Source organism: Phlebotomus argentipes, unplaced genomic scaffold (assembly GCF_947086385.1).
Source record: "Phlebotomus argentipes unplaced genomic scaffold, Phlebotomus argentipes genome assembly scaffold_18, whole genome shotgun sequence".
In the NCBI taxonomy this organism is placed as follows: domain Eukaryota; kingdom Metazoa; phylum Arthropoda; class Insecta; order Diptera; family Psychodidae; genus Phlebotomus; species Phlebotomus argentipes.
In genome coordinates this window covers 8,625,378-8,649,136 of record NW_026776177.1, presented here as the reverse complement: position 1 = coordinate 8,649,136, position 23,759 = coordinate 8,625,378, and the positions used below count along the sequence as shown (strand labels likewise).

The window sequence follows — 23,759 nt, the reverse complement described above, 5'->3', positions numbered from 1 at the left end:
GACGCGCGAAGCAAGTGATTTAGAAGTAAAGTACCTGTAGGCATAGGCTGCGAAAGCGCCGAAGAAGACGAGGAAGACCACAGAGAGCGTGGCCAGAATTTCGGCAGGGAGTCTCAGCAAGGCGGAGCAGTGCGTGAAGGATTCGTCATAACCTGAGGGGCAGTCAGACTTGCCATCGCACCAGACGCTGGCGTTGACGCAAGCTTCCAGCTCAGGACAGCGATATTGGCAATCGATGAGACCTTGCGGCGGACGCTTGGACATCTCGAGCCAGGAGAAGGAAAAGTCCCCGTCTTCGGCCTCTAGGAACTCAACGGACACCGCGCGCGGAGGATCAGTAGCCAAGTAGCCGAAGTCCCTGTTCCATCCGCTGCTAAATATCTCCACGGTGTGTCGGCGGCCAGCGTCAGAGCCGAGGGGACAAGCCGTGATGGAAAGGCCTTCGCCTGGATTGTGTGGAAACATGGTTAAAGGGATGGTTTTGTGGGCAAGTGAGAGTAACTTACCAGTTGTGAGGATGACTCTAGCCTTGGTGATGCAGTTCTCCGCAGTTCTGGTCTTCATGCTGGTGTTCACATGCTGATGCACTTGAGGATCGTATCGTCTGAGGAAGATTCCGTGAACCTGGACGTATATGAAGCGATCGACACTGGGCTCTATCAACCAGGGTCGCGAGCGGCACTCTAGGACGCCGAAAGTCATGTCCACGTGACCGCTAGGGCCGAATTTCCTGCGACTGTCACGGCACGAAGACGGAGACTTGATGAACTCAAAGCTGCCCTCGAAATTGATCACGGAAGCGTCATCGAAGCTGGTCATGTTGATGGCGGAGAAGCGGATCTCGAGGTCGCGACTGGTGGACGTGTAGACGATGGGCAAGTAGGAGTCGCTGGAGTTTGTGGAGTTGCAAATACAGCCTCGCGGGAATGCCACGACATCGTGCCAGGGTTTCTCGAAGATCTCGAGCTTGATTGATGTGTCGCCGAAGCAGTAAGATCTGTTGATGTCGTTATCGAGTCGAGAGGCGCACGTGCGATTTCCCGTCATGACTCTGCGGATTATCACGCGCACTCGCTCACCGCGCTGCGCCTCGAAGCGATGAACGCAGCGGAAACTGCGAGCGCCGCCGCGGCCGAAGAGGAACACATTCCTCACGCTGCGGAAGACGCCGGGATCACGTCGATCCATCATGCTGCTGACGAAGCGTCGATTGCAATCCTGGTCAGCTCCCATTGGGATGCCATCCTGCTGCAGGTCCACAAATTCATACTTGAGTCGGAAAGATAGTGGTCTGAGGGCGGTGGATTCGGAGTTTCTGAGCTCAAGAGTGACGAACTCAGAGCTGGAGATGAAGCTCTCGGACACCAAACAGGGGCGCACGGAGGACTCATTCAGAAGACCGTGTTCGCAACTCCTTGGCACTGTTCCTCGACAGAATCTGGCTATCAGATTCGTATAGTTCTGGCCGTACTTGGTGAGGACGCCAGACTTCAGAGCTGTGTCCCTTTCACTGAAAGCAAAGCCACACGTTAATACGAGTTTCGATTGAGTAGGTTTGGATGCGACTTACCAGTTGACATCCTTGCAATTCGGGGATTCCCTCAGCGGCCCGTCCCAGATCCGCAACATTCCAGCGCAGTCTTCGCTCTGTTGCTGCTGCACTTGAGCTGCGCCACCGGCAGGATCGTCGAGGATGCCGAACTTCGGCGCCAAGTCGAATTTCAGGACAGAAAGCCACACTTTGAAGCGACTTGGCGGCGATGCCATGTTGTCTCCGCGTCGAGGGATTTGGAAGTGATGGTCAATGCTTCCGCCACCGCGGAAAGTGGATTCTGTTCCCTGAACACATTTGAATAGAAGCATCGCTTGAATATTCTCGTGAAAGACATATAAAAGATGATTTGTGATTTCACAACAGCGGCAAACCCTCAAGTTTTTAAGCCTCTCAGAGAGTCTTAAGCAACTTTTGTTGAGTGTTTTCATGTGAGAATTCTCTGGAAATATGATTTTTCTGTGTCTTATCAATCTTGTTTAAATTTACTGATACCGCTTAATTAAATTTCATATAAGAGCAACTTTCACAACTCTCGTGCATTAACAGACTTATAAATACAAAATAATCTGGAAAGTTTTCGGGGAAAATTCTCAAACTCATGAGAATGTGTGACATATTGTACAGAAAATATGAGGAAAATACGATGTTTTGCTATTAAATAGAGCAAGCCAAGTGTGAAAAATCTGTATTGAATATCACATAATAATGACCAAAATGCATTTTTGACCTTTTTCTCTCCTTCGGAAAACTTTTAATGTGTTTCTTTCCTCTGGGAAAATGAGTGCAAAACTTTCTGTTGCACTTTAGCAATTTCTATCATCATTTTCACTATGAATTCCAGACCTTTTTGTGACCCAAATACATAATAAGCGGAGACTTTTCTGGTCCGAAAATTGAAAACCAGAAGCTCAAGTTAGTCAAAGTTGTGATTATCTTTATAATGAGAGCTTCTAAAGCCATCTTGAATCCATTTAATTTCCATTATAAACATCTAGAGAAAGCTCGCCGAGATGGAGCTCAGCAAACGGTGAATGATACTTGAGAAAACACGTGGTGTTTGTCGGAAAATAGATTGAATTACACTGGGGAGGTTTGCTCGCGTCGCTTCGGCTAATGAATATGAATTCATCTGCCATTAGCATATTGGATTTCTGCAGGTGAAGATGGGAGATTTCTCTTTTTTTTACCTGTAAGTGATACAAACACGTGGTGTTGGGCGACAGAGAGTGTTGCGGGTTCACAATGAGTCCTCTGCCAGTGCCTCGAATCCAGAACTCACACAATCTCTTATTTTCAACGTAAGTCGGGCTTTTAATGTCCACGAATTTGACTTCAATCTGGAAATTATGAAGTTAAGTTTAGTGTGAAAAAACGAAGCACTTTGCGCTTTTAATGTCTGAGTAATAATTGAGTTTTCTTCCCAATTGTTGCTATAGAATAGTTTAATTATCATTAATTAGCTCAGCAATTTGATAGACTGCTTTGGCATCATTATTTTTGCACATAATTTGTGTATTTCTGTCTTCCTCAAAGAGAAAGGGAAAGTCTTCTGTCTTATTTGTCGATAGAATGCTTAAGAAATGAAGAGCATATTTTCCAGTTTGGTGATTTTCCTGAATCAATATCAATATACACTGCAAACTAATTAGTAAAATAGTCTTCTATTTGCTCTGTGCGCAAAGCGTGTTCATCAAATTGACCCAAATATGCTATTGAATTCTGTGCCATTGAATAAACTGTGTAAATTGTGAAGCGTCATATGATTTTCCTGGGTTGATATAGCGTGATTTTTTCCATGATTAAATCACAAAAGCGTCAATTAGTTGTGATCGATTTGTTAATTAGTTGTTAAACATACTTCCAATTGAAAGCCATTCAGGGCATTCATGTTGGGTGGCGTGTTGATGAAAGTGCCGTAGGGCGACGTCGTGAACTCCACGAGCAGTTCGGGGCCACTCGAGATGGACGGCGGGACACTCTGGCCGCCGCCGCAGAACTTAAGGATGACAGGATCTCGCGTGGTGTAGCCATCGTAGATTGTGATGTAGTCCTGCGAAAAGGGGTGGCTTTAATCCTCTGGCGTGAGATTATTTCTCCAGTCACAAATACTGCCAATTCATACCGATGTGAGTGATTGTTAATGAAAGTTCACGGGTACTTTTGTGCAGTATTTGATTGATGCATGAAAATTGATATGAAAATGAATGAAATATTGCGATGAAAAGTAAACAAATACTGAATTTATTGACGTGTGGTTGTTTCTCTGCACTCTCCAGTGCCCGAGCTTTGTTTTTGCCGTTCGCCCACTCTTTAAATTCATCCATTTCATCGGGCGTTTTTCCGTGTGGAGGAAACAGGAAAGAGTGTGAGGGTGTGAGGATCAGAATGTTTAATTACAAGAGATTGACCGAGATTGGGAGCATTCATGGTGTATTTATTTGATGAATATTCCATACAGTCGCGCTGATTTTTACTGGATTTCCGGGAAATTTATAGTGCTGTGATATTTACTCTTATTTGCCACGATTTTCACCACTTTTTTCATTCACTTTCATGCCAAACTCTGGGCACAACGTACACAACAAAGTCTCACGAGGGAATTACACAATATCGAGAGAGAGAGAGAGAGAGGGTGAAAGAAGTTCAGGTAAACAGATACTTTAATGCACTTTTAACACTTTGATCAATCTCAACGGGGGTTGTATTAATAGAACATCGAGTGTAAACATAGATTTCTATGGCAGACAAAGGGGAGAAGGGTTTAAGCTTAAACACAGTATTAAATATTAAAGAGCATGTGGATTTGGTTAGACGAAAAAGTCAGTGAAGAATGTCGCAATCTTTGAAAGTTTCATGAGCAAATTGTGATCCTTTTCATTACTAAATCATTTGGAAAGCAGCGAAAGAGATTTTCACTCCGCTGGGAGGAATTTTATTCACCCAAGATTCATCCGTCAACTAGTAAACAAATTAACTAAAAGCACACCAACTTGCTAATTTATCGTGACATGACTGGTGAATTTTGCATACATCTTCGGGGGATTTAAATGAAAAGTCAAAGTGTTTCGACGATATACTTTGCAAGATTCACACACAAAATTCCACCCTTTTTGTGATATTGAGAGACGGAAGTCTGTCGGAATATTTTATGGAATTGAAAAGAATTCTCAGGAATTCTGTGAAGTGAAAAAATTCAATAAAAACATAATTTTCTTAAGATTGTTATTCCAATTTTCTGGGAAGTTCAAAAAAGAGGAACGGGTTTCCCTTTCCCGGAACCACTTTGCTAAATTTATCACTGGCTGAGTTCCTCGATGTCGTGATTGAGTGAAGACACAGACTGTGAATGGAGAGTAATTATAAAAGAGTGTCACAGTGGAATGTGAGCAAAAATGTGCGTCTGTGTACAATAATTTAAAGTGTGAATGAAAAGCTGTCTCGCAAAATTTTCCACCGCGCGCCTCGAAAAGAAGAGTTTTCCACAGAGTTTTGGGAAAAGTAAACATTTTTGTCATTAGAGGGTCATCAATCATGAAATTGTATGAATTTCCGTGTCTCTTGTGCGCCCACAATAGTGAGGGTGTATTCAATATTCTGACGGGTGGTGAAGGGACTCGCACCCTTATATGGCTCTCACAGGGCTTCAACAATTTACTGTGTGCGAAGAATGGCGAGAGGATCGAAAGGATAATGAAAATAAAATATGAGAAAAATACACCATTGAGTGATTTTGTGCGTGTTGTGCCACTTTTTTCTGGCTTCTCATTTCCGTATTACATGGAAGACTTATGGCAGAGTCAACACCCTCGCGCCGAGTGAAGACAAATGTAATTTGATTAGAAATTAGGCATTTGGGCTAAAATGTCTTTTCACGTAGGGAAGCAATTATGTGAAATTGTGGTGTGAGAGTGACTGTTTTTGCATACTGAGTGAAATGAGTGATAAATTCTTCTCCGCTCTGTAGAAAGCTCACGCCGCACAAGTGAGAAAAGGGTGCAAATGGTGTGTTTTTTCTTGTGTTTTGTGAAAGAGATAGATAAGTGATAGCAGAGAGAGATACAGAAGAGAAGAAAAGAAAGATGCTTCTTGTTCTTATATGGCATTGCTTTCTTCTCGGGTGTTTGTGTTTTTCGTACTACTTCAAAAATGGGATTTCTTAAGTTGTGATACACAAAATTATTTACCGTAGATTTCCACTTAGGGTTGTCAGTGTCCTATAAAATTGGGAGCATACAAAAATTCTCTTTAATTCTCTTATCCCTTCGCATTTACTCTTGCTGTCTTGGTTGTTGTTCTAAGCACAAAAACATTATAGAAGGTGTTTGCTTGAAAAAATCCGCTCACAATTTTTGGGGGTTTTGTTTGGCCAATTTTAGGGGGAATTTCGGTCAATTTTTTCGCCAATTCGTGCCGCAGTCAAGGAAAGTGTTGTACATCTGATTTTTTCAAGTGTCCACTGACGATTTTGAGGATCACAATGAAATTATTCTCACCTGAACGTGATCACACTCTTGCCATGTTTTGATCTGAGGGGTGAACTTCTCTTTGTCATTCTTCTTCGTAACGGCAATTGGAGTCTGTGTTGATATCCAGATTAGATTTCCTTTTGGCTGTTTCACGATTATCATTGCGTGCTTCCCCGGCGGCACTTCTTGCTGCAGTAAAGAACACGCAATAAACAAGAGGAAGAGAGTGTTTTGATGGTGTGAATTACCTGTCTTATGGCGTAGTAGCAAGTTAGGTTTCTAGGATAGACTCCTGGGAAGTTCGGAGATTGCAAACGGCAAATTTTCTTGTCGCATGAACTAAAGATCCGTGAACAGTAAGTGCCTTGAATTAATTTTCCTGCAAAATAGCCAATTTCGTATAAATTAAAAATGTAAGTAATAATATGAGGAGACAAATTGTGCCTGTTTAGAGCCTTGTGAAATGATTTATCTCACCTAAATAATACTTGGGCTCGGTCAAGTTCCCTCCGCTCTTGGCTGGCGTTCTTCCAGAGCTCGTTCTGTTGCCGTAGAAGGTGGTTAGATCTTCGTAGGGCGGCTCAATGGGAATTGAATCGGGTATTTTGAAGCGAAAGCCACCCAAAGGGTTGCCAGTGGAAGTGGATGTTGGGAAGAATGTGGTGCCGCGCGTGGGATCATAATTAGCAGTAGAATTTCCATATTCAGTCAGTGTGATTGAATTGGATGATGAGCTGGATGAATAATTTGTCCATGGTTTCACGTCTATTTTCATGTTGTGATGTCATTTAATTGTTGCATGGTTGGGAATAAATTGCAAATATTTTTTCATGAATTTTTTATTTTGTTTATTGTGGGATAATATTTACCGCCTATTTGAGCTCCACCATAGCGAACGACGGCACTCTCGCGCGAGAGAACCTTGAACTGTATCCGAAAGTCGAAATTATAGCCACTCTGGTCGCGAGCAAGTCTGTGCCGAAGAGAAGAAGGGTGAAGAGTGTTGGAAAAATTAGGGATTTCGGACATTACTGTGTTAATTTACCTGAAAAGTTTGACGGTGAGCACGAGGGATCGCGTTTCGCTGTAGAACACTTGAGGCCCCCATGAAGATCCGCACCACATTCCGCCCACTGTCTGTCTGGTGGCCTCTGTGATCTGCAGATATCCATCGGGACAGCCGTTTTGGGTGTAGGAAACAAACTTCCCCACCGTGAAACTCTCGAGAGTCACCTTCACGTTGTGCGCCAGAGATTATGAAGGAATGATGATAGATTAGTTGGGATAATGGGAAAAGAATCACAGTCTTGCATATCGATTTTCCCGTGGGAGAGTCGGAATTAATGTCCCGAAAATTTAATTACAATTTGTCTCTCTGCGCGATAGGGACATTAAGCCCACGGAGGAGTTTGTGCTGGCAGCGCGCCAAGGGAGTTTCTCATATTCGATATACAAAAGCTCTGTAGGCTCTTGAGAGACTTGCCATTTATGATTGAAAGAATCCAGAGTTTGCAAGTTCGCCTCTCATGGCTTTGCATCTTGATAAGTTGTGGGTGGAAAGTGGAGAAAATATTTCAATTATGATAATGACACAGTTTCCTTATTTTTCCCTCCGCAACTCAGGCCACAGAGATGAAAGATACGGCAAATTCATTATACAGCATTACGAGCTGCGGCTACATTTTCTGAATTGCGCAAGGAATTCAGATTCTAGTTCAGTCCTTGGCGTTCTGGGAGTGTTTTTTTTCTTGATTTGCGATATGTAAACAAATTGAAAAGAATGTCTAGGAATGTAATATGTCGCTATGTCTGAAAAGTTTGCCTTTACTCAACTTATTGGTGTCGTCATTCTGTGAATCTCATTTGGAGTATAAACAGCGCGAATGTGTGTGATTCTGCGATGACGGGGCGGCAGATAAGGACGGGTATCAAATGAAGTGGGTGGATTGGGAAAGGTACCTGAACAATGTCGCCGTGAATCCCTCCGGCGGCTGTAAATGTCAATACACAAATATAAGGTATTCGATCCTCTTTGGGTCGATGGAGCTCCAAGTCGTACGTGAGACCCAAATTTCCGTAGAGCGTTCGATTGCAAGCTGGAATGGCAAGAGAATGGGGGTGAGTGGGGCTAGTTAGGGTGGGTGAAATGTTACATAAGTTGGCTATGTGTGGCCCCAATTGCTGGGATGATACTCCACATAATTCACAAATATTTTTCTCTCCGGCTCTCGCAGCTCGCAAAAGGGTGGAGATATTCGCTCGTAAAGACTTCGACACAAATTCATTTGGTGCGGCTTAAAAGGGTGGTAAAAGGGGTCGACAAACTGTCGGGGAATTTACCACAAAGGACCGAGGAATTTACTCTCCACGAGAGCACCTTTGCCAGCAAGGTGGAAAAACCCAATATAAATTGATTTAACTTGCGTAGAAAGTCCTCAAATGAAATTTTTCCCCGCATTCTCATAATGAATTCAGCAAACAATATAACATTCAGAGTAGTATGGTGAGATGGCTTTTTATTTGCTTTGCCACTTTCAGTGGGAAAAAAACAGAACTTTTGCTCAAAAGTTATATTCTTCCCGCAGCTTTTGGCCTCGTGAGAGTCCTCGAAGGAGAGAAATATGTGACTGAAAATCAATAAAATCACCCACCCATTGTTGATACCCAAACAACGTCTTTCGATTATTTTTACGGTTCTCCAGTAAATTTTGCCATTTTCCGTGACCTCATCCACAATCTCTGTCCCTTTGCTGTAAAGGAAAAAAGGTTTGACTCGGCACATGTGAATTGTGATTTCTTCACACTTGACTGAATTTTCTCACATCAAATGATCGACGGTCGTTTGGCCTTATCCGCAATTTGGAGGTACTTGCGCGAAAAATAAGAGTTCAAAATTAATAATTTCAGTAGCGAATTTGACTTTGTATATCCTTAAGGTCACGAGAAACTTGATCCACTGGAATATTTGTGCATTTTGGATACATTTACAGACTAGAATTAAATGATTTAAATTTTTTTTTCAGTTCGCTCTAGTTTTGACATTTGGCGCTTGTTTATGGGCGGGACATCTAAATGGGCGGAGCTTCTGTTTTCTTATTTCTACGTGAAACTGCTCAAGTGCGCACAAGTTTTGAGAGAAGTTCAATAAGATACTCACGTGTGCAGAATCTGGGCTCGTCGCTGGAGTCACCACAGTCATTAATATTATCACAGAATTTATTGAGTGGGACACACTTTCCGTTGGTGCATGTGTGCTCCGACATTGCACATTGCGTCACTGGTCCCATGCCTTGTTGACCTGGTTTCGCCGTACCCGCGCCCCCGGCTGACGTCACGAGCGCAGCAGTCGCCCACAGGGTGGTCGTGAGGACGGCAAGGATGTCATTCATGTGACGATTGCGATGACGCGGCAGCTGGCGAGGGAGCTCTGCAAGAAATTAGCACGGGTTATCCTGCTATCGCGCCAAACAGTGGGAGGTTCGCGGGGGCGCCGGACAAGGTGGCAACAGTATCTCGTTAGGGACTGTGCGGATTCTTCTCACGTCGACACATATATATGACATATCACAATTGGACGAGGCGAGAGAGATGTGTAAGATGATCCCGTGAGTGTGCCGTAGTTTTGGCGGGTGGGTGGATAAAAATAAATGCGGGGTGGATTATTTTATATGTCTTTCTCGTTCCTCTGGTCTTTGAAGACTCCCCGGGGGGATTTGGCTGGATGATGAGACGTGTGATGGAGTTATTTCGACGTTTCCTCCACACTTCAATTTCATGGCAATTCCAATCCTCTAAAAGTGACTGAGCTCACATCGATAGAAACGCACAGTTTAATGGATTTTCCGGGCGTGTGTGTGTGTTTGTCTTGGCGCAAATAATCATGATTTCATTTGATGTGAAGATGAGAGGGAAGATCTCAATGGCAATATAATGCAATTTCTACGGTCGTTTCACCAATTTTCACCCAAATTAATAACCTTGTTTGGTGAATTTTCCAATACTTGTCTGTACAAAGGTATTAAATTTTAATTACACTTCTAAACAATACTTTGGCTTGCAATGTTTGCATCATTACCGTTTATGGGATTTTCTTGCTGTGCACAATTTTATTATGGACATTTTGTGCTTTATCGAACGAGGCAACTTTTTTAATAAACGACATTCCCTCCAGCATCAATAATAAGACTTTTTTTCAGCAACATTAGAAAATCTCAGCAATTTTGCTGGTTATGGATTGTCTAAACTTTTTATGAACGCTACTGTCTGGTTAGTAGCAATTTTTCAGGATTGCAATCAATATTTTCGCCAGTATATTTTGTGACAATATTTGAGCTTCGTTTATGTACAGAATGAGCTTATTTGTCTCGTTAAATAAAAGCCAACAAGCATTGCATGATTATGTTTCCAGAAAATATTTCAACAATGCAATTGCAGGGCAAAAGGCAGAGAAACCTGGAAAAACAGATGTTATGTGTACAAACATAAATTGTAGAGGATTAAATCTGGAATTTGGACAAACTAAGGAAAATTTGGAGACGAAATTAGTATTCTGAAGTTACAAAAAGTGATTAAAGTCCCCCTTAAAACTTTACTCCCTTGTAATTGTGTCTTTATGTGTCAGTTTGAAGAAATAATTGATGGGGAACAGTGAACCTGAAACTGTATCTGTGCGAAAGATCAAATTAAGCTGCTTCCCTTCCTCGTGAAGTCTCGGATTAAAAATTAGTATCCCGATTTTATCTCATTTCGGCAGGATTGGCGAATATTCTTCTGAATTGGATGAGTCAATGGCCATTTTTGTTATCTTCTTTTCCACCCGTTTTCATCCTTTACATTCCTTGTGCATCCCTTTATCGGATGGGGGAGTTTTTGGGTCATTGTTGGCTCAAGAGTGCAGAAATGGCAGAGTTCAAACAATTGCCAATTTACGCCCACCGAATGTAATTCGTTCGATCCTTTCACCAGAATGAAACTCACCCTCAAACTGGATTGAGGTTGATGATTAGTAATTTTATCTAATAACTATGTAAGCAATGATTAATTATGATTATGACTTCTCTCCTTTCATCGGCAGATAATTCTGTAATATTTCACCAACACTCTGAGCCATTCTCACAATAAACCGGAATCGATTTTTATGATATTTGCCCCTCATGAAGCAAATTAACTCCACTCATTGCCTAAGTGCACAGCATGAAATTTGAATGGGCTCGTATTTTACATGCGGAAATCGATGAATTGTTGAGGGTTGTAATTAATTTTTGGGTAGATTTATCGCATGTAAGACTTAATGATAATATTGGCTCTTGTATTCACATCTTAAGCGCTTGATAGTGCGCCTGATGGTGAAAGCCTTATTCTTCCTCGGCAAAATTAAGCTCAAGAGCGTCAGGAGTGCCAATTTAACTGATAAATTTGCAATTTCCGTGAAAATTTAATTTCACCATTTGCATGTAACATGACAATCTGTGGAGTATTTGCCAAATCACTTCTTGTCACACGGATGTCGACTATTCAAATTTTAATGAATTGCTAATGGAAAACTTGACTGAATTTGAAAGTAAAAATATTCATGAAATGGGGGAATATTGAGTGTGTAATTCCCTGAGAAGCACATTTGGTGTGATAATGCACATTTGCGATCGTATTTCTTTGTGCTAAGGCTCTAGGAAAATAGTGAACTACATACATAAACAATTTTGTGCCATGCTGCAAAATAAGCTCCTCTAAATGCACTATTTTTCTATGTAAAATTCCAGTCATTCTTCGAGGGCCTTTCATTGAGACTTGTATAGAGCTTAGAGCGTTCTTTCGTCACTGAACACAGCTCAACATCCGTTTATATAGGAAATCGTTATCCACTTTTCCCTCCCAATCCTGCATCTCTGGATAGTTTTTCTCAGTTGACTCTCCTTCCTGGTTAGTGGGCAAATAAATAGGCAGATTTATCGCTGTGCTGTTGTCGCACAGAACCTCCTCTCAATGGGCATTTGTGAGTAAAAAAAGGTCCGGCAATTTGTTTCCGGTCTTCTCTCTTCTCCTGTGCCTGCGTGTCCTCTGTCGTCAAGGGCCACCACAGGAAGGAATAAGACAGAAGAGAGGCAAGAAAGGAGAAAAACTTGTGAAAATACAGACCTCTCAAAATCTCAATGACTCCCGGGTATTGTGCCATTGAGTTCATGAGCTGAAATTGAGGATATTGCATTAAACCGAGGGTGGGGGATTTCCATGCTTTCTCTCTCGGCGCTTTTCTTTCGTCCCACGACTTGGAAATGGGCGAAATGGAGACCTAATGGATTTTTCAATAGTTGAGGATTATTGGAGGTATTTGTCTGTTGTCATTCACCCTCAATTGTATGGTGGGAAATATTTATTCAATCAACTGTCTTTGGCACTCACAATAAAGAAATCGCAGCCAATTTTATTGATTTGAATATGCTTTCTGTCAGCGCTTTAAAGGAAGGTCTTAATTGAATTTTAAAGCTTTCTCTCTCTCTCTCTCTCTCTCTCTCTCTCTCCCTGTCTCTCTCTCTTCACTGCCACCATCACAATTGACAATAATCTCACACTCCAGTGGCTCTCTGAGAGATAAACTTTCCACTTCTTCCCTAAAACTCGCAGAATCATTCTTATCTGCCCTCTCGAGCTGTGGCGAAAATCGGATTGAATACTTTGTTTGCATTTTTGGCTCCGATCTCCCAATGAAAAGTCCTTTCTCACACTGACTGCACATGAAAACAATGCAATTCAATATTGGAAGTGGAATAAATCTGGCAGAGAAAAGTAATTTCAGCAGAAAATTCCCAGGGTTTGGGAGTCAATTTAATTCTATGTGAAAGCATTTTAAAATAATACATATTCTTCGATGTGTAATAGGGAAATTGGCATCTTTTGTAGATGGGATCATGTGCGGTTCGTTCTTGATTTAATTCATCCATCTCCTCCAGAGGAACTTTACCGCATGAAATAAATTGAATTAATGTGAACACCAATTCATCTCTGTCCATTCGGTTGTGGAAGTGGAAGCACATTTGCAAGGGAAACGTCATAGTTGAGGAAAGATGATGCAACTTCCCAAACTCAATTATCTCGCTCACCCTTTCAATGAGGGACAACACAGGCTCCTCAGGACATCGACAGAAATATGGATAAGATGAGAGTCACTTTGTAGTGTTTGAAAATGTCCAACTCCAGCACAAGAATTAATTATCCTTAATGCTCTCCTCTGTCGGGTAATTTTCCTGTCCACTCTGTGTTGGCTTTTCCTGTAATTATTTCAATTTTCTACATCGATGCACTGCGACTTTGATTCTCAATGTGTTATGTAGCTTTACTATCCTACCTCGAGGCACAAAAGCAACAATGCACTTAATAAACAAACAGCTTAAGCTTTCAAAAGTGTTAATGAAAAAACGACGTTGGCGTTAAGATTTAAAGACTGTGGATAAGAAACTAATCATGAAGGCAAAAAGTACAGAGAAGAGAACTTAAGTTTCGCTAGCAAAATTTCATTTTGTAAAATTAATTTCCATCGTCTGCTCCATTTTTCTCCCCATTCAATTCCGCTATGTAACTTTGCGCATGGAGTGAAATTAAATTTCTTGAAAGAGAGAAGAATCTTGAAATTTCATCATGATTTCCATCACTGATCTCACCGTGTTTGGATTAATGTCTGCTTCGCTCGCATGGAGATTTTGCAGTGGAAAAGTGTCAAAGGAGGGATTTCTTTATGGCGGCCAAATTGAATTACTTCCAGAATATTTCCAATCATACAGAATTGGTGATTTCTTTCCACTCGACGTGAAAATTTCTTAAGCAGTTTATCTCTGCGAGAGTCTCGGAGTGTTTCTTTGACACACAAAGTAATTCTTTCTTCCCCCGGAATGATTTATGATCTCAGCGCGGTCCTCGTCTTTGGGGATCATTGTTCCACCCTATATTTAAGATATTTGTATAATAAATTTCCTCTTGTACAACTCGCTCACATGCACATTGAGGTCTTTTTCATGCTCCCACATAAATTGCTCTTCTCTCGCTCGCTTTTTTGCCGCTCCGCCGCCCTGAGCTCATCGTGGGGATCATTTGGAGCTGCGCCTCCCTTCGTGGGACAGAATATTAATCTATGGTTTAGTTAGTGCTGATGACAGCCAAAATCCAGCCACTCACTGAGTCCTGGCTGTGCAAATATGAGTCAGGGAATTTGATAAGTAATACTACACCGAAATGGGCGCTTGCCAAAAACGCGCTCAATATTCCCAACTTGCGCCCGATACATTTTCCACACACGCCCTCATACAAAACACGGTGATAGCAGAATATATATTGCGCGGTATTTAAATTTATTGCATTATCTTGCATTTTTGCACCGTGTGAATTTATAGTGAGAAGTTTCAGCAAAAAAGTCCGTACACATTGTGGAAGAAAGTGAGGAGAATCTTGAAATTTATTGGGCTTGTGCTCTAATTTGTGTTCGCCAATTTCTTATCCATCTGTTCTGTGATTTATGTTGCCACTTTTATTGGCTGAAATGTGAGTCATCTCTTGAATTTTTCAAACGAAGTCCATACTGTGTGACATTTTGTGTCATTTATACCTCACTTTCTTCGTGTTTAACAATTTTTCATTGGTAATAAAATGTTAGAGATCACGTATTTGGACTGCAAAATAGAGTTTGCCACGAGTGCAAATAAATGATCTCCTCACCTTTTGCTCTTTGTGTATATGCATAAAATGTTGCAAGGATACAGTGAAAGTTTCCAAGCACGTCTTTGGCCAGTGTGATAGGTTCTTAGGAGTGAAAAGGAGACACTTGGCAGTGCAAGAAGAATTCTAATGTCACGCCATGGTGATGTCTATGGGATAAACTGGGAAAAAAGGCGGTACAATGACGGGGAATTTCATTTGCATTCCCAATGAAACTTTGTAACAATGCATATAAAATGTGGGTGGGATGGAAAAACATGTTTTTGAGCATTTTACCAAAGAGAGCTGGAAAAATGGTGGAAATTCACGAGATTCCACGGTTTGGGTGCAGTTAGTTTCACTCAAACTCCATGGGATTATTTTATAACCCTCACCAATACATTATTTAACATGACAAAATTCAATAGGATTCTTGGCATAGAGCTGAAGAGGAGGTGGAGAGAGATATTTGTGCTTGCGGCCAATTTATTACAGCGACTTCACATGTTTAATATTTAGGTCAACTCCCCGGGAGGCATGAATTCCACCCCCTGAAATGTGTGACTCTCACATAAAACTCAAACATGATAAGAAATATGAAAGTGGCAGGGATGGCATCTAAGGAATTCTCAACAACATAAAATATTGATGGTAAACGCCAAGCCATACAAAATATCCCCAGCACTTGGCATGGAATGGGGTAACAAATTCCGGCAAATGCACTTCATGGATCAACATTTGACTTTCACTGACATTTTATGATTTCATTTATTACTTTTATTGGAGATTTTTCATCCCCTCTGACATTCCTCTGGTTTTCCCTTCGATTTTTCTTCACACTCCACCTCCTTAAGAGGTAGTGAAGGCGCATAAATTTATCACTGATAATCGCCAAAGTGTTGAGAATTGTGTAACTGAGAGATGTGAAAGGCAAAAGACCCGGAAGATATGTGAAGATGTTAAAACACGAGCAAAGTGAGGAATATTTTAGAGCTCATCGTGTGTGAAAGGCTTCTCAAAATGATTCGGAGAGTCACACAAATTCCCCAGGAATTCTCGCTCCTTTGGTGGCACCCGAAAAATTTTATCTCTGCGTCAAGGCTGATACGCAAAATCGATATCAACCCCCACAATTGGGGCATATCATTGAAATATCCCACCCTGAGCGCCTTTTGTACTTGCAGGGCTCCGAGAAATCCATCTCTCGTTGCCACCCACGCAGAAATTGGAGGCAATTGAGGACTCTCGGTGACACTACAAGTTTCATTTAGCCACGCATGACGATCCCCTATCTCGAGTCTGTATCTCCTTGGGTGCCCGGCAACGCGCGATTCTTGAATACACCTTAAATGAGATGCTGAGAAATGGATGAAAGTTTGAGCGCTGAGTAGAGAGATAAGGAATTTTGAAATTACACCATGATTGTCGTGTCATTTCATCTTTAGAAAAACATATCTTCTCCAAAGTGTGTCTCTACTTGTGCGTCTATTAATCCGACTCCTTGTCTACTGCCATTCTTGTGCCCTTATCCCACCTCTTCAAGCTGAATAAATAAAGTGCTCCAGCGTCTGGGGAGCAAAAAGGGGAGATTTGCGGAAAAGTGGGAAAATTTACTCAGTCACTCCGCAGTAAAAAGAAGAAACCCTTAAAATATGCAGTAATATTCAGGCGAACTTTGTGGTGAAAATGGCCGATTCAGTGACTCTCAATTGCGATCAAAATTGCTTTCCTGATTCATTACTTCAGCGTTAATGCGCATAACTTTTTATAGCTCGATTGTGCTTTGAAAATTTGATAAAGTTTTGAGTCAAAAAATGTCCCGGACATTATTCAAATGTACCCGAAACAAGTGCCGTGTATCTTAATTCGTCACTTCCTGCCAGACTTTTAATTAATTTCGCGCGAGATAAGACACTCAATTAAGAGACTCTCGTTCGTCTCCTGGCAAGAATTGTCATCTCTCTTTCTTCCTGCTTGCTAATAAACTCCGAAATTGTGCAAGATTGTGCTCAGCATGTGTTGCAGATGCCGCGGCAAAAATTAATTCGGCGAACAGAAGAGGAACAAGAAAAATGTTGTCAGTCAATTGATATTGATTGCTTACGAGATGTTAAATGAAATTTACAAATTTCGCAACATTTCCACTCCATTAGGGTGTGCTTGAAGGGAGAAAGAATCTCATGATTCGTGCTTTCATCAATCTAAGGCTAAATTTTGGTGTGTCTTGGACGCAGGGCAAGCGAGAAGTTGCTTCAATGTGATTGAAAATTGACTGAAAAGTGTCTTCTATTGACAACTTTTACATTTGCGAAGACTTTCGTGAGGATTTTCCGGTAATTTCACCTGATCCCAGCCTGTCCGCATTTTTTCCCGCCCCCGAGGGTGGTTGGCAAAAAAGTTTCCCGTGAGGCCATTGAACACGTTTACACGCATTTCATCCAAAAGCCGCCTGTCCCTTTGGGTTGGGATTTAATGAGGAGGATTATGACCATCGTCCTGAGGTGAGGCTGAGTGCAAAAAAATCAGCATGAAAATGAAGCTGGAGACGCAATTTTAGTCCCAAAAATTTTCCTGTTCTTCCCCCAGTGAATCCTTTATTAATTCATATCTTATCCTCCTTTTTCCAACCCACGCCCGTCGCATTATATGATATTATTAATTTAATTCACGGTGTACAGATTGAAGCGGGAAGCTGTCGCCATCATTCACGGATAAATTATGAATTTATCAACAAAACGAGCTCCAAAAAAAAACTTTTGTTTCGTGCTCAATGGGAAATATTGTAATTAAATTGAAATTCCCGCAAAGTTTAAATTCTCAAGGGGAGATATTTAATTAAAATAAAAAATGCACACTACACAGACAAATTGCAAATTGCATTTGTGAGCGTCACTCAATTGCAGTCCAATTTGGATAAATTTCCATTTTTGGGTGCGTTTCAATTGAACCTTGTTAGCTGGGATGTGAATTCGCGCACATCAGCCCAATAGGAACTTTAAAAGCAATTTTGCATATTAACCACCATCAAAAATTCAATTGACGCTCTCTGACTTTTTCCGCTGGCAACACAACGTAATCCATGTTACACTTCAGCAATATCAAATTGTCTCACCTCTTTTCATTCTCAAAGAGAATGCCGTATTTATTCCGCATGTATTGCAATATGTCATGCGATCTGTAATTCGACGGTGATATCAAAGAGAAGTGACTACTGGAGTGCAAATGAAATTGTCAATAATTTGCTGATTTTAGTGCAGCAGATCGATTCCGTGGCATATTCAATTAATTGCAAATTGATTCATGTGTGGCATTTGTTGCCATACGGAAGATATTCGCGCATTGATATATTACCTCCGGCTTTCATGGTATTTTCGCGGGGAAACTCTGCGGAAATTCATTTCCTGGACGGTTTTTCATGCACAAAAAATCCCTCCGTTGAGAGGAAAAATTTGTCAAGATGCATCAGTGATATGAAATGCAAGTGAAGGGTAGAATTACTGGGTAGTCATGTGCCAGCTGGGATTTCTAAGGTTATTCAGAGCCCCTATTGTCATCGCACTTGTTATGCTAATCAAGGTATGACAAGACACTGTCCTCTTGCATGCGAAATGCCTCAAATAGGATCTGAAAGACACAATCCACAACATTATGCCTAACAATTGCAAACCTAATGAGTTTATAGCGCGTTCATTAAATTTGTATCTCTTCAATAAACAAACTTGTGTGTTCGAAATCATTGCTCATAGTATAAATTTTAATGATTCTCACTGCTGTATTATATGTTTGAAAACTCTTAAATTCAATTTCTAGTTAGATTTTTTTTTAACGTTAGTTAGTTTTATATGAGTTTATGCATTGGAGCTGTAGAAATTTCACTGAGGAGTTCTTGATATGTTGCTTAAATCGTCCTCTCGGGAATAGCAAAGTTTTTAACCAATATGAGAGATTCTCAACAGTTTTCTCTCATTTTCTGAAAAGATATTTCCTTGTTAATTCCCTCACAGAGTCTCGTGACTTTCGTTGTTTCCGAGTTCCTAGGAAAAGAATGATGCCTTGAAAATTAATTTCAATGAAATTATGACAGATGCCTTCAGGTGAAATGTGGGCGGAAATTAGCGTGGCATCACTAATCTAATAACTTCAAGTTCGCATAAATTTAATTGACACAAAGAGCATCGAGACATCAATTAAGGCGCCCACTTACGAATGTAATTGAAATTGAAATTCATCTCGAGTCTTGGCTAAAATCTCCGCGTCTGCAGTTAATTAATTTCCTCGTTTGACAGCGCTTTCTTTCATTTTCCCAATCAGTATCGAATTGAGGAGGACTTTTCAATGCTCAGAGTGCAGAAGAAGGTGAACTTCATGTGCGATGTTCTCTCTTTGATGGTTTGGAAGGGTAAATGCTCGATTGAGGTGAGGATTTTTCGGTATATATGTGTGCGCCCGAAAGCGGGCTAATTCCGTTTCATTTATGGCACGGAATCGTACGTGCAGAGGTACAAAAGAGTCTCATTTTATTTGCACGAAATCGTGACTTCTTGCAATTGGACTTTGAGGCTTTTCGGGGGGTGTTTTTGGCTCCTTGTTTTGCTTGGTCAACACCCTCCGACTGTGATTTTCTTCGATTTCCCAGCCACTTTGCACAGTCATTTGTTGTATTTTTCCACCATCAACGTCACCATTTCACCCAGGGGAGAAGTTTGTGCAGAACACGTCGACTATATTCACATTTTCCTCAGCCTTTTGTCATACTTGTCGTCGATTGATGTTGAAGAAGGAGAGGAAAAAAAATCTGAAACTGCCAACAATATTCCTCAACTTCTTTTCTCGCACTTGATTCAATTTCCGCTCTCACTTCGTCATGTTGTCAACCAAATCTCACTTGGCGTGTCTTTCATTGTGATTTGAATGAAAATTCCATATTATCAGGGGCGAAAATCAATTGATTTTTGCTTCCAGAGAGACTGAAACTCTTACACAAATTGTGTTATTTCCAATTTCTCTTGAGAATTCACTGCGAGCGAGATGATGGAAATTTATGCAGGCAAATGCTAACAATGCATTATTCAATTTAATTCAATACCAGATGCTTGGCACTCCGCATTGTTGCGTTTTGCAAGTTATTTTGGGGTATTCGAATTGGATGTTAGTTTGAGGTATTTTGGAGAATCGTTGTATGTGTTTTAAAGAACCAGTCAATATGATAGCTTTTAGATATTATGAAAACAATCAAAACTAACAAGTTTATGTGAGGTGTGGGTTGGCTTCAGATTTGAAGCATGTTAACAATGTTGAGTTTTCAAAATGTGGCTTACAATGTGGGATTTTCAGGATTTTCACTACCGCGATTCAGTGATTGAAAATAATAGACAGGATTAGAGAAGAGGGTGAATATCTGGTGAAATGTGTGCCAAATGTAGTATAGAATTTATTAAAATGTATTCCAATGATATACAGCCAGTGCTAATGCACCATCGATCTGGTGGATTTGCATGAATATCGTGTCCCTATCGCCATGATGAAATCTGCCTTTTTGCCCCACGCCACACAGCGAAAGATTATCCCATTGGAGCTCCATGACAGTGATTAAAATTCCGGTTTAATAAGCTATGGGGCATGTCCCGAAGCGAGTAATAATGAGAGACACACAGTGTTCCCATTTCGTGTATGAAAAGAGGGAGTGAAGGGCGGAAAAAATGTGTATTGAAGTAACTCTATTAAGTTATGCCATGGGGTTTGGGAGGAAAAGTCCCCTGAAGCACCCATGTCTGCGTGTGAATTGCCTTTTTCACTGTCATGGAAACTTTTCTCGCCACCCATAGTGTCTCTCTCCAGCCCATGACGAAACCCCCATCAAGACTATGCCTTCAATATCATGTGGCGAAAAAGCTCTGGCAAAACTTTATTCAAATGCTCACGTGCTCGTGAGTCATTTTCTTCACTGCCACTTCACAGCTCCTCTCACTATCAACCTCGACTTTGCAGGCGAAATGTGTCGTTGACGCTCTAGTAGAGTCAATTGATTGGGTCTTGATGACGATGGCAGAAAGCCACCCACACATGCACGAGGCCACAAATTGCAAGTGAGTTGATTGGAGCCCAAATCAAGCCCAGAAAAATTGCGTGCTCAGTTCCAATGCTCTGGAGGGAAAACATTCAGGAAATTACTGTGGTGAGGTGCGAAAAAAGCTCACAATCATTGCATTGTGATTGCTCTCAACCTGCGTTTCATGGCTATAAATTCAAGGGTTTACTTACTATATAGCACATGAGAGCAATTTTCACTGAGATTCATGAATATTTAAACTTTAGGCAGGTTGAGAGGAAGCTCTGAAATGATTCAATATGAGGGAAAAGTAAATGGAAGTGTGAGAATCTAGTGACAATCTTTAGACAGCATAATGAGGTGTGCTTAGAAAGTTACGAGACTGCGGGAATTTTGAGCCAAATATGTTTTATTTATTCAAATACACGTCTTTTCATATCCTCACGGAGACATGTAGTAGAATGGAAAGAAATTGAAAGTCGACGATAAGAATGCGAAATACAACCATTTACTGCCAGGGTAAATATTCGCAATTGTGGCAGAATAATTCGGAAAATGTATGGGGAAAGAATTTCGGCGAATGCGAGAGCTTTCCTGACGGCTCAAATGAGAAATGCAAGGCGCTTCGCATCCAATATATAAACCACAAGGGTGAAAATTTATTGCATTCCCAATCCAGCAGCGCTCAGGGCTTTTTTCTCTCTCAATTCCCTCCTGAATAACTTTGTTCGCTTTTCATGATACAAATTTTCCCATATATGGGAAAGCATTCTTCTCTGTGCATAATAAAAGACAATGGAATGACATTGAGAATCCAGCATATTCTGCGTGAATGGCGTGGGCCAAAGATTGCGAGCGTAAGAAAAAAGAAGAAAAGTCATACAATTTTCTCCCCAAACTGGCGCCATTTGGATTTCACCTGCGTCTTCGTCTGGATTTCAATTTTCCACATCTCCTCCAGCTTTCTGTTTATCTCGAATGAAGGGAGAATTTGCCCCAAGAGACTCTCTCTCTGCCTCGGCAGGTGACTGACCTCTTCGGCAATTGGAATGTGAGCCAACCTTGATCAAGGCTGACGATTTTTCTCAATTATTGCCACAAAATTCGAATTCAACCATCTGTCTATAATTGATGATTTTCCATGAATAACAGAAGGCATCTGGCTGACTATTGCCGGGGAATATTTTCACCATCGTCGGCGCGATGATGAAGCACTCTGGTGGAATAGGAATTCAATAACTGACATGTGGTGATTTTTCTTCAATTTCTCCTCGTGAAATTTCAATTTTCCTCCAAACACCCAAAGGAGGAAGTTTAAGATATTTCTCCGAAAGCAAATCCATCGTGTTGAGAGAGATTGATAGCGTCTCGTGTGCTCATATGTGAGCGCGGAGTTATTCAGACGGCCAATAAATATTCAATGACGAGTAATTTGCACTAGCTTACAAGGGCTTGCAGACTAAGCGCGGTAAATGTAATGTATATTCGTCGTATGATTCACTGAAAAGCTCCCTGAAATTACTTATTTCGCAGTGAAAGGATATAAAAAAATATTATGTGTTCTCTTTATCACACCGCGAAAGCCACTGCAATGTGAATCGATGTAAGGTCGTAAAAATCCATAACATAATATTGCACTCGCAGGAAAATCCATTTAAGCTGAGCACAGTGAGTGTTCTCTTAATTATTGTCCTATTCCCACCCTTTATTCCTCTTGAACCGCACTAAATTTAACCGGGCATCCTTTTGCACTGTAAGCCTTCCACTCCTGGCAAATCGATTGTATGTACAACCAACGGGCGTATTTTCCAATTTCACGAAAAAAATATTCATTACAGTGGGATTATGGTCGCAAAGCGGTGGAGAAAGAAGTTAAATAACATTTCGCAACAATTGATTACAGCGGTGTATTAAAACGATATCGACTTTCATGGGGTTGGGTTTTCTCTCAAGCTTCCCTCGAATATCAGCGATAGGGACTGGCAAAGGAATTCCTGTGAAAGTGGAATAATTTGCTTTCGATGTTTATGGGGAAAAAAAGAATCGTAATAAAAAGGAAGCATCACCTTTAAAAACATTCCTCGACCAACCGTTTGGAAAATGGCAAAAAGAGGAGCAAAAAAATTGCCGAGAGGTCGACATCGTCCTTTTTGCCTCCTCTTGGGGAATGATGGTTAATTGTGTCACGTTGTTTGTGTCGCTCTTTGCGAGGGCGGCTGCTGGTCAATGAAGATAAGAGGGCGACAATTTCATAGATTTTCCCCCACTTCACACTCTAATGACATTTTCAGAGCAATTTTCGAGGAGCATGATGGTGAGAATCACCCCATTAGATGCATTTTTACTGCCCAGAGATACAAAGTGTCATTCATCGTCAAGTGCGAATGAAGGCTGTTACAATGGCCATAAAAATTCCCAGCATTCTCCATACATCAAGTATTGATTATGACATTTTCAGCAGACAAATTTGTGCCAGAATTTTTTGTGAAGTTTTTCACAAATGTAATTCGATCACTTTGAACACCTATTTTTTAATATTTTCAACAGGAAAAACAAGAGAATGATGAAAGAGGAGGAATTTAATTTAATTAATTGGCTCTGTAGCTTAAAAGTTCTGATGCACATTGATAAAACAGTCATTAGGAGCAAATATTTCCGGAGAATTAAATTAATTAAGCTCGTGGTGTTGTTATTACAGCGCCTCTCCGCGAAATTCGCGCACAATTCATTTGGAATGGTCATTTTTCCGCGGGAGAAGCTTTTAGGCTAGTTGAAAGCTCCATACAATTCGATAGATATTAAAACTGCAATTTAGTCACGTTTGCAAACTTTCAGTGATTTATTTAATTACAATTCTCGTTGGAGGGTAATAAATTAAAAGTGCCTTGGTAATTAAATGAGAATCATTTCGCCATTTTTAGCATTGCAGCGAAAGATGAAGTGTTGTTTGGGAAAAAAGTTTTCCCATTCAAAAGTGCTGGGTGGGAAAATTGGAAGTTGTCACATG

At 40.9% G+C, this 23,759-nt stretch overlaps 1 protein-coding gene across 4 annotated transcripts in view; it reads right to left on the bottom strand.

The window, feature by feature from the left end:
• Positions 1-23,759, bottom strand: part of LOC132260076 (uncharacterized) — a 28,656-nt gene that overhangs the window by 2,239 nt on the left and 2,658 nt on the right. For all 4 annotated transcript variants that reach the window (XM_059757991.1, XM_059757993.1, XM_059757990.1 and 1 more), the window contains exons 3-15: positions 9,179-9,448; positions 7,981-8,117; positions 7,067-7,254; positions 6,891-6,994; positions 6,499-6,786; positions 6,270-6,400; positions 6,049-6,210; positions 5,740-5,769; positions 3,414-3,605; positions 2,743-2,892; positions 1,571-1,839; positions 507-1,510; positions 35-446 (exon numbers count right to left, since the gene is read on the bottom strand). In XM_059757991.1, the coding sequence (XP_059613974.1) occupies positions 35-446; positions 507-1,510; positions 1,571-1,839; positions 2,743-2,892; positions 3,414-3,605; positions 5,740-5,769; positions 6,049-6,210; positions 6,270-6,400; positions 6,499-6,786; positions 6,891-6,994; positions 7,067-7,254; positions 7,981-8,117; positions 9,179-9,448 (3,337 nt within the window). The remainder of the gene's footprint in view (positions 1-34; positions 447-506; positions 1,511-1,570; positions 1,840-2,742; positions 2,893-3,413; positions 3,606-5,739; positions 5,770-6,048; positions 6,211-6,269; positions 6,401-6,498; positions 6,787-6,890; positions 6,995-7,066; positions 7,255-7,980; positions 8,118-9,178; positions 9,449-23,759) is intronic.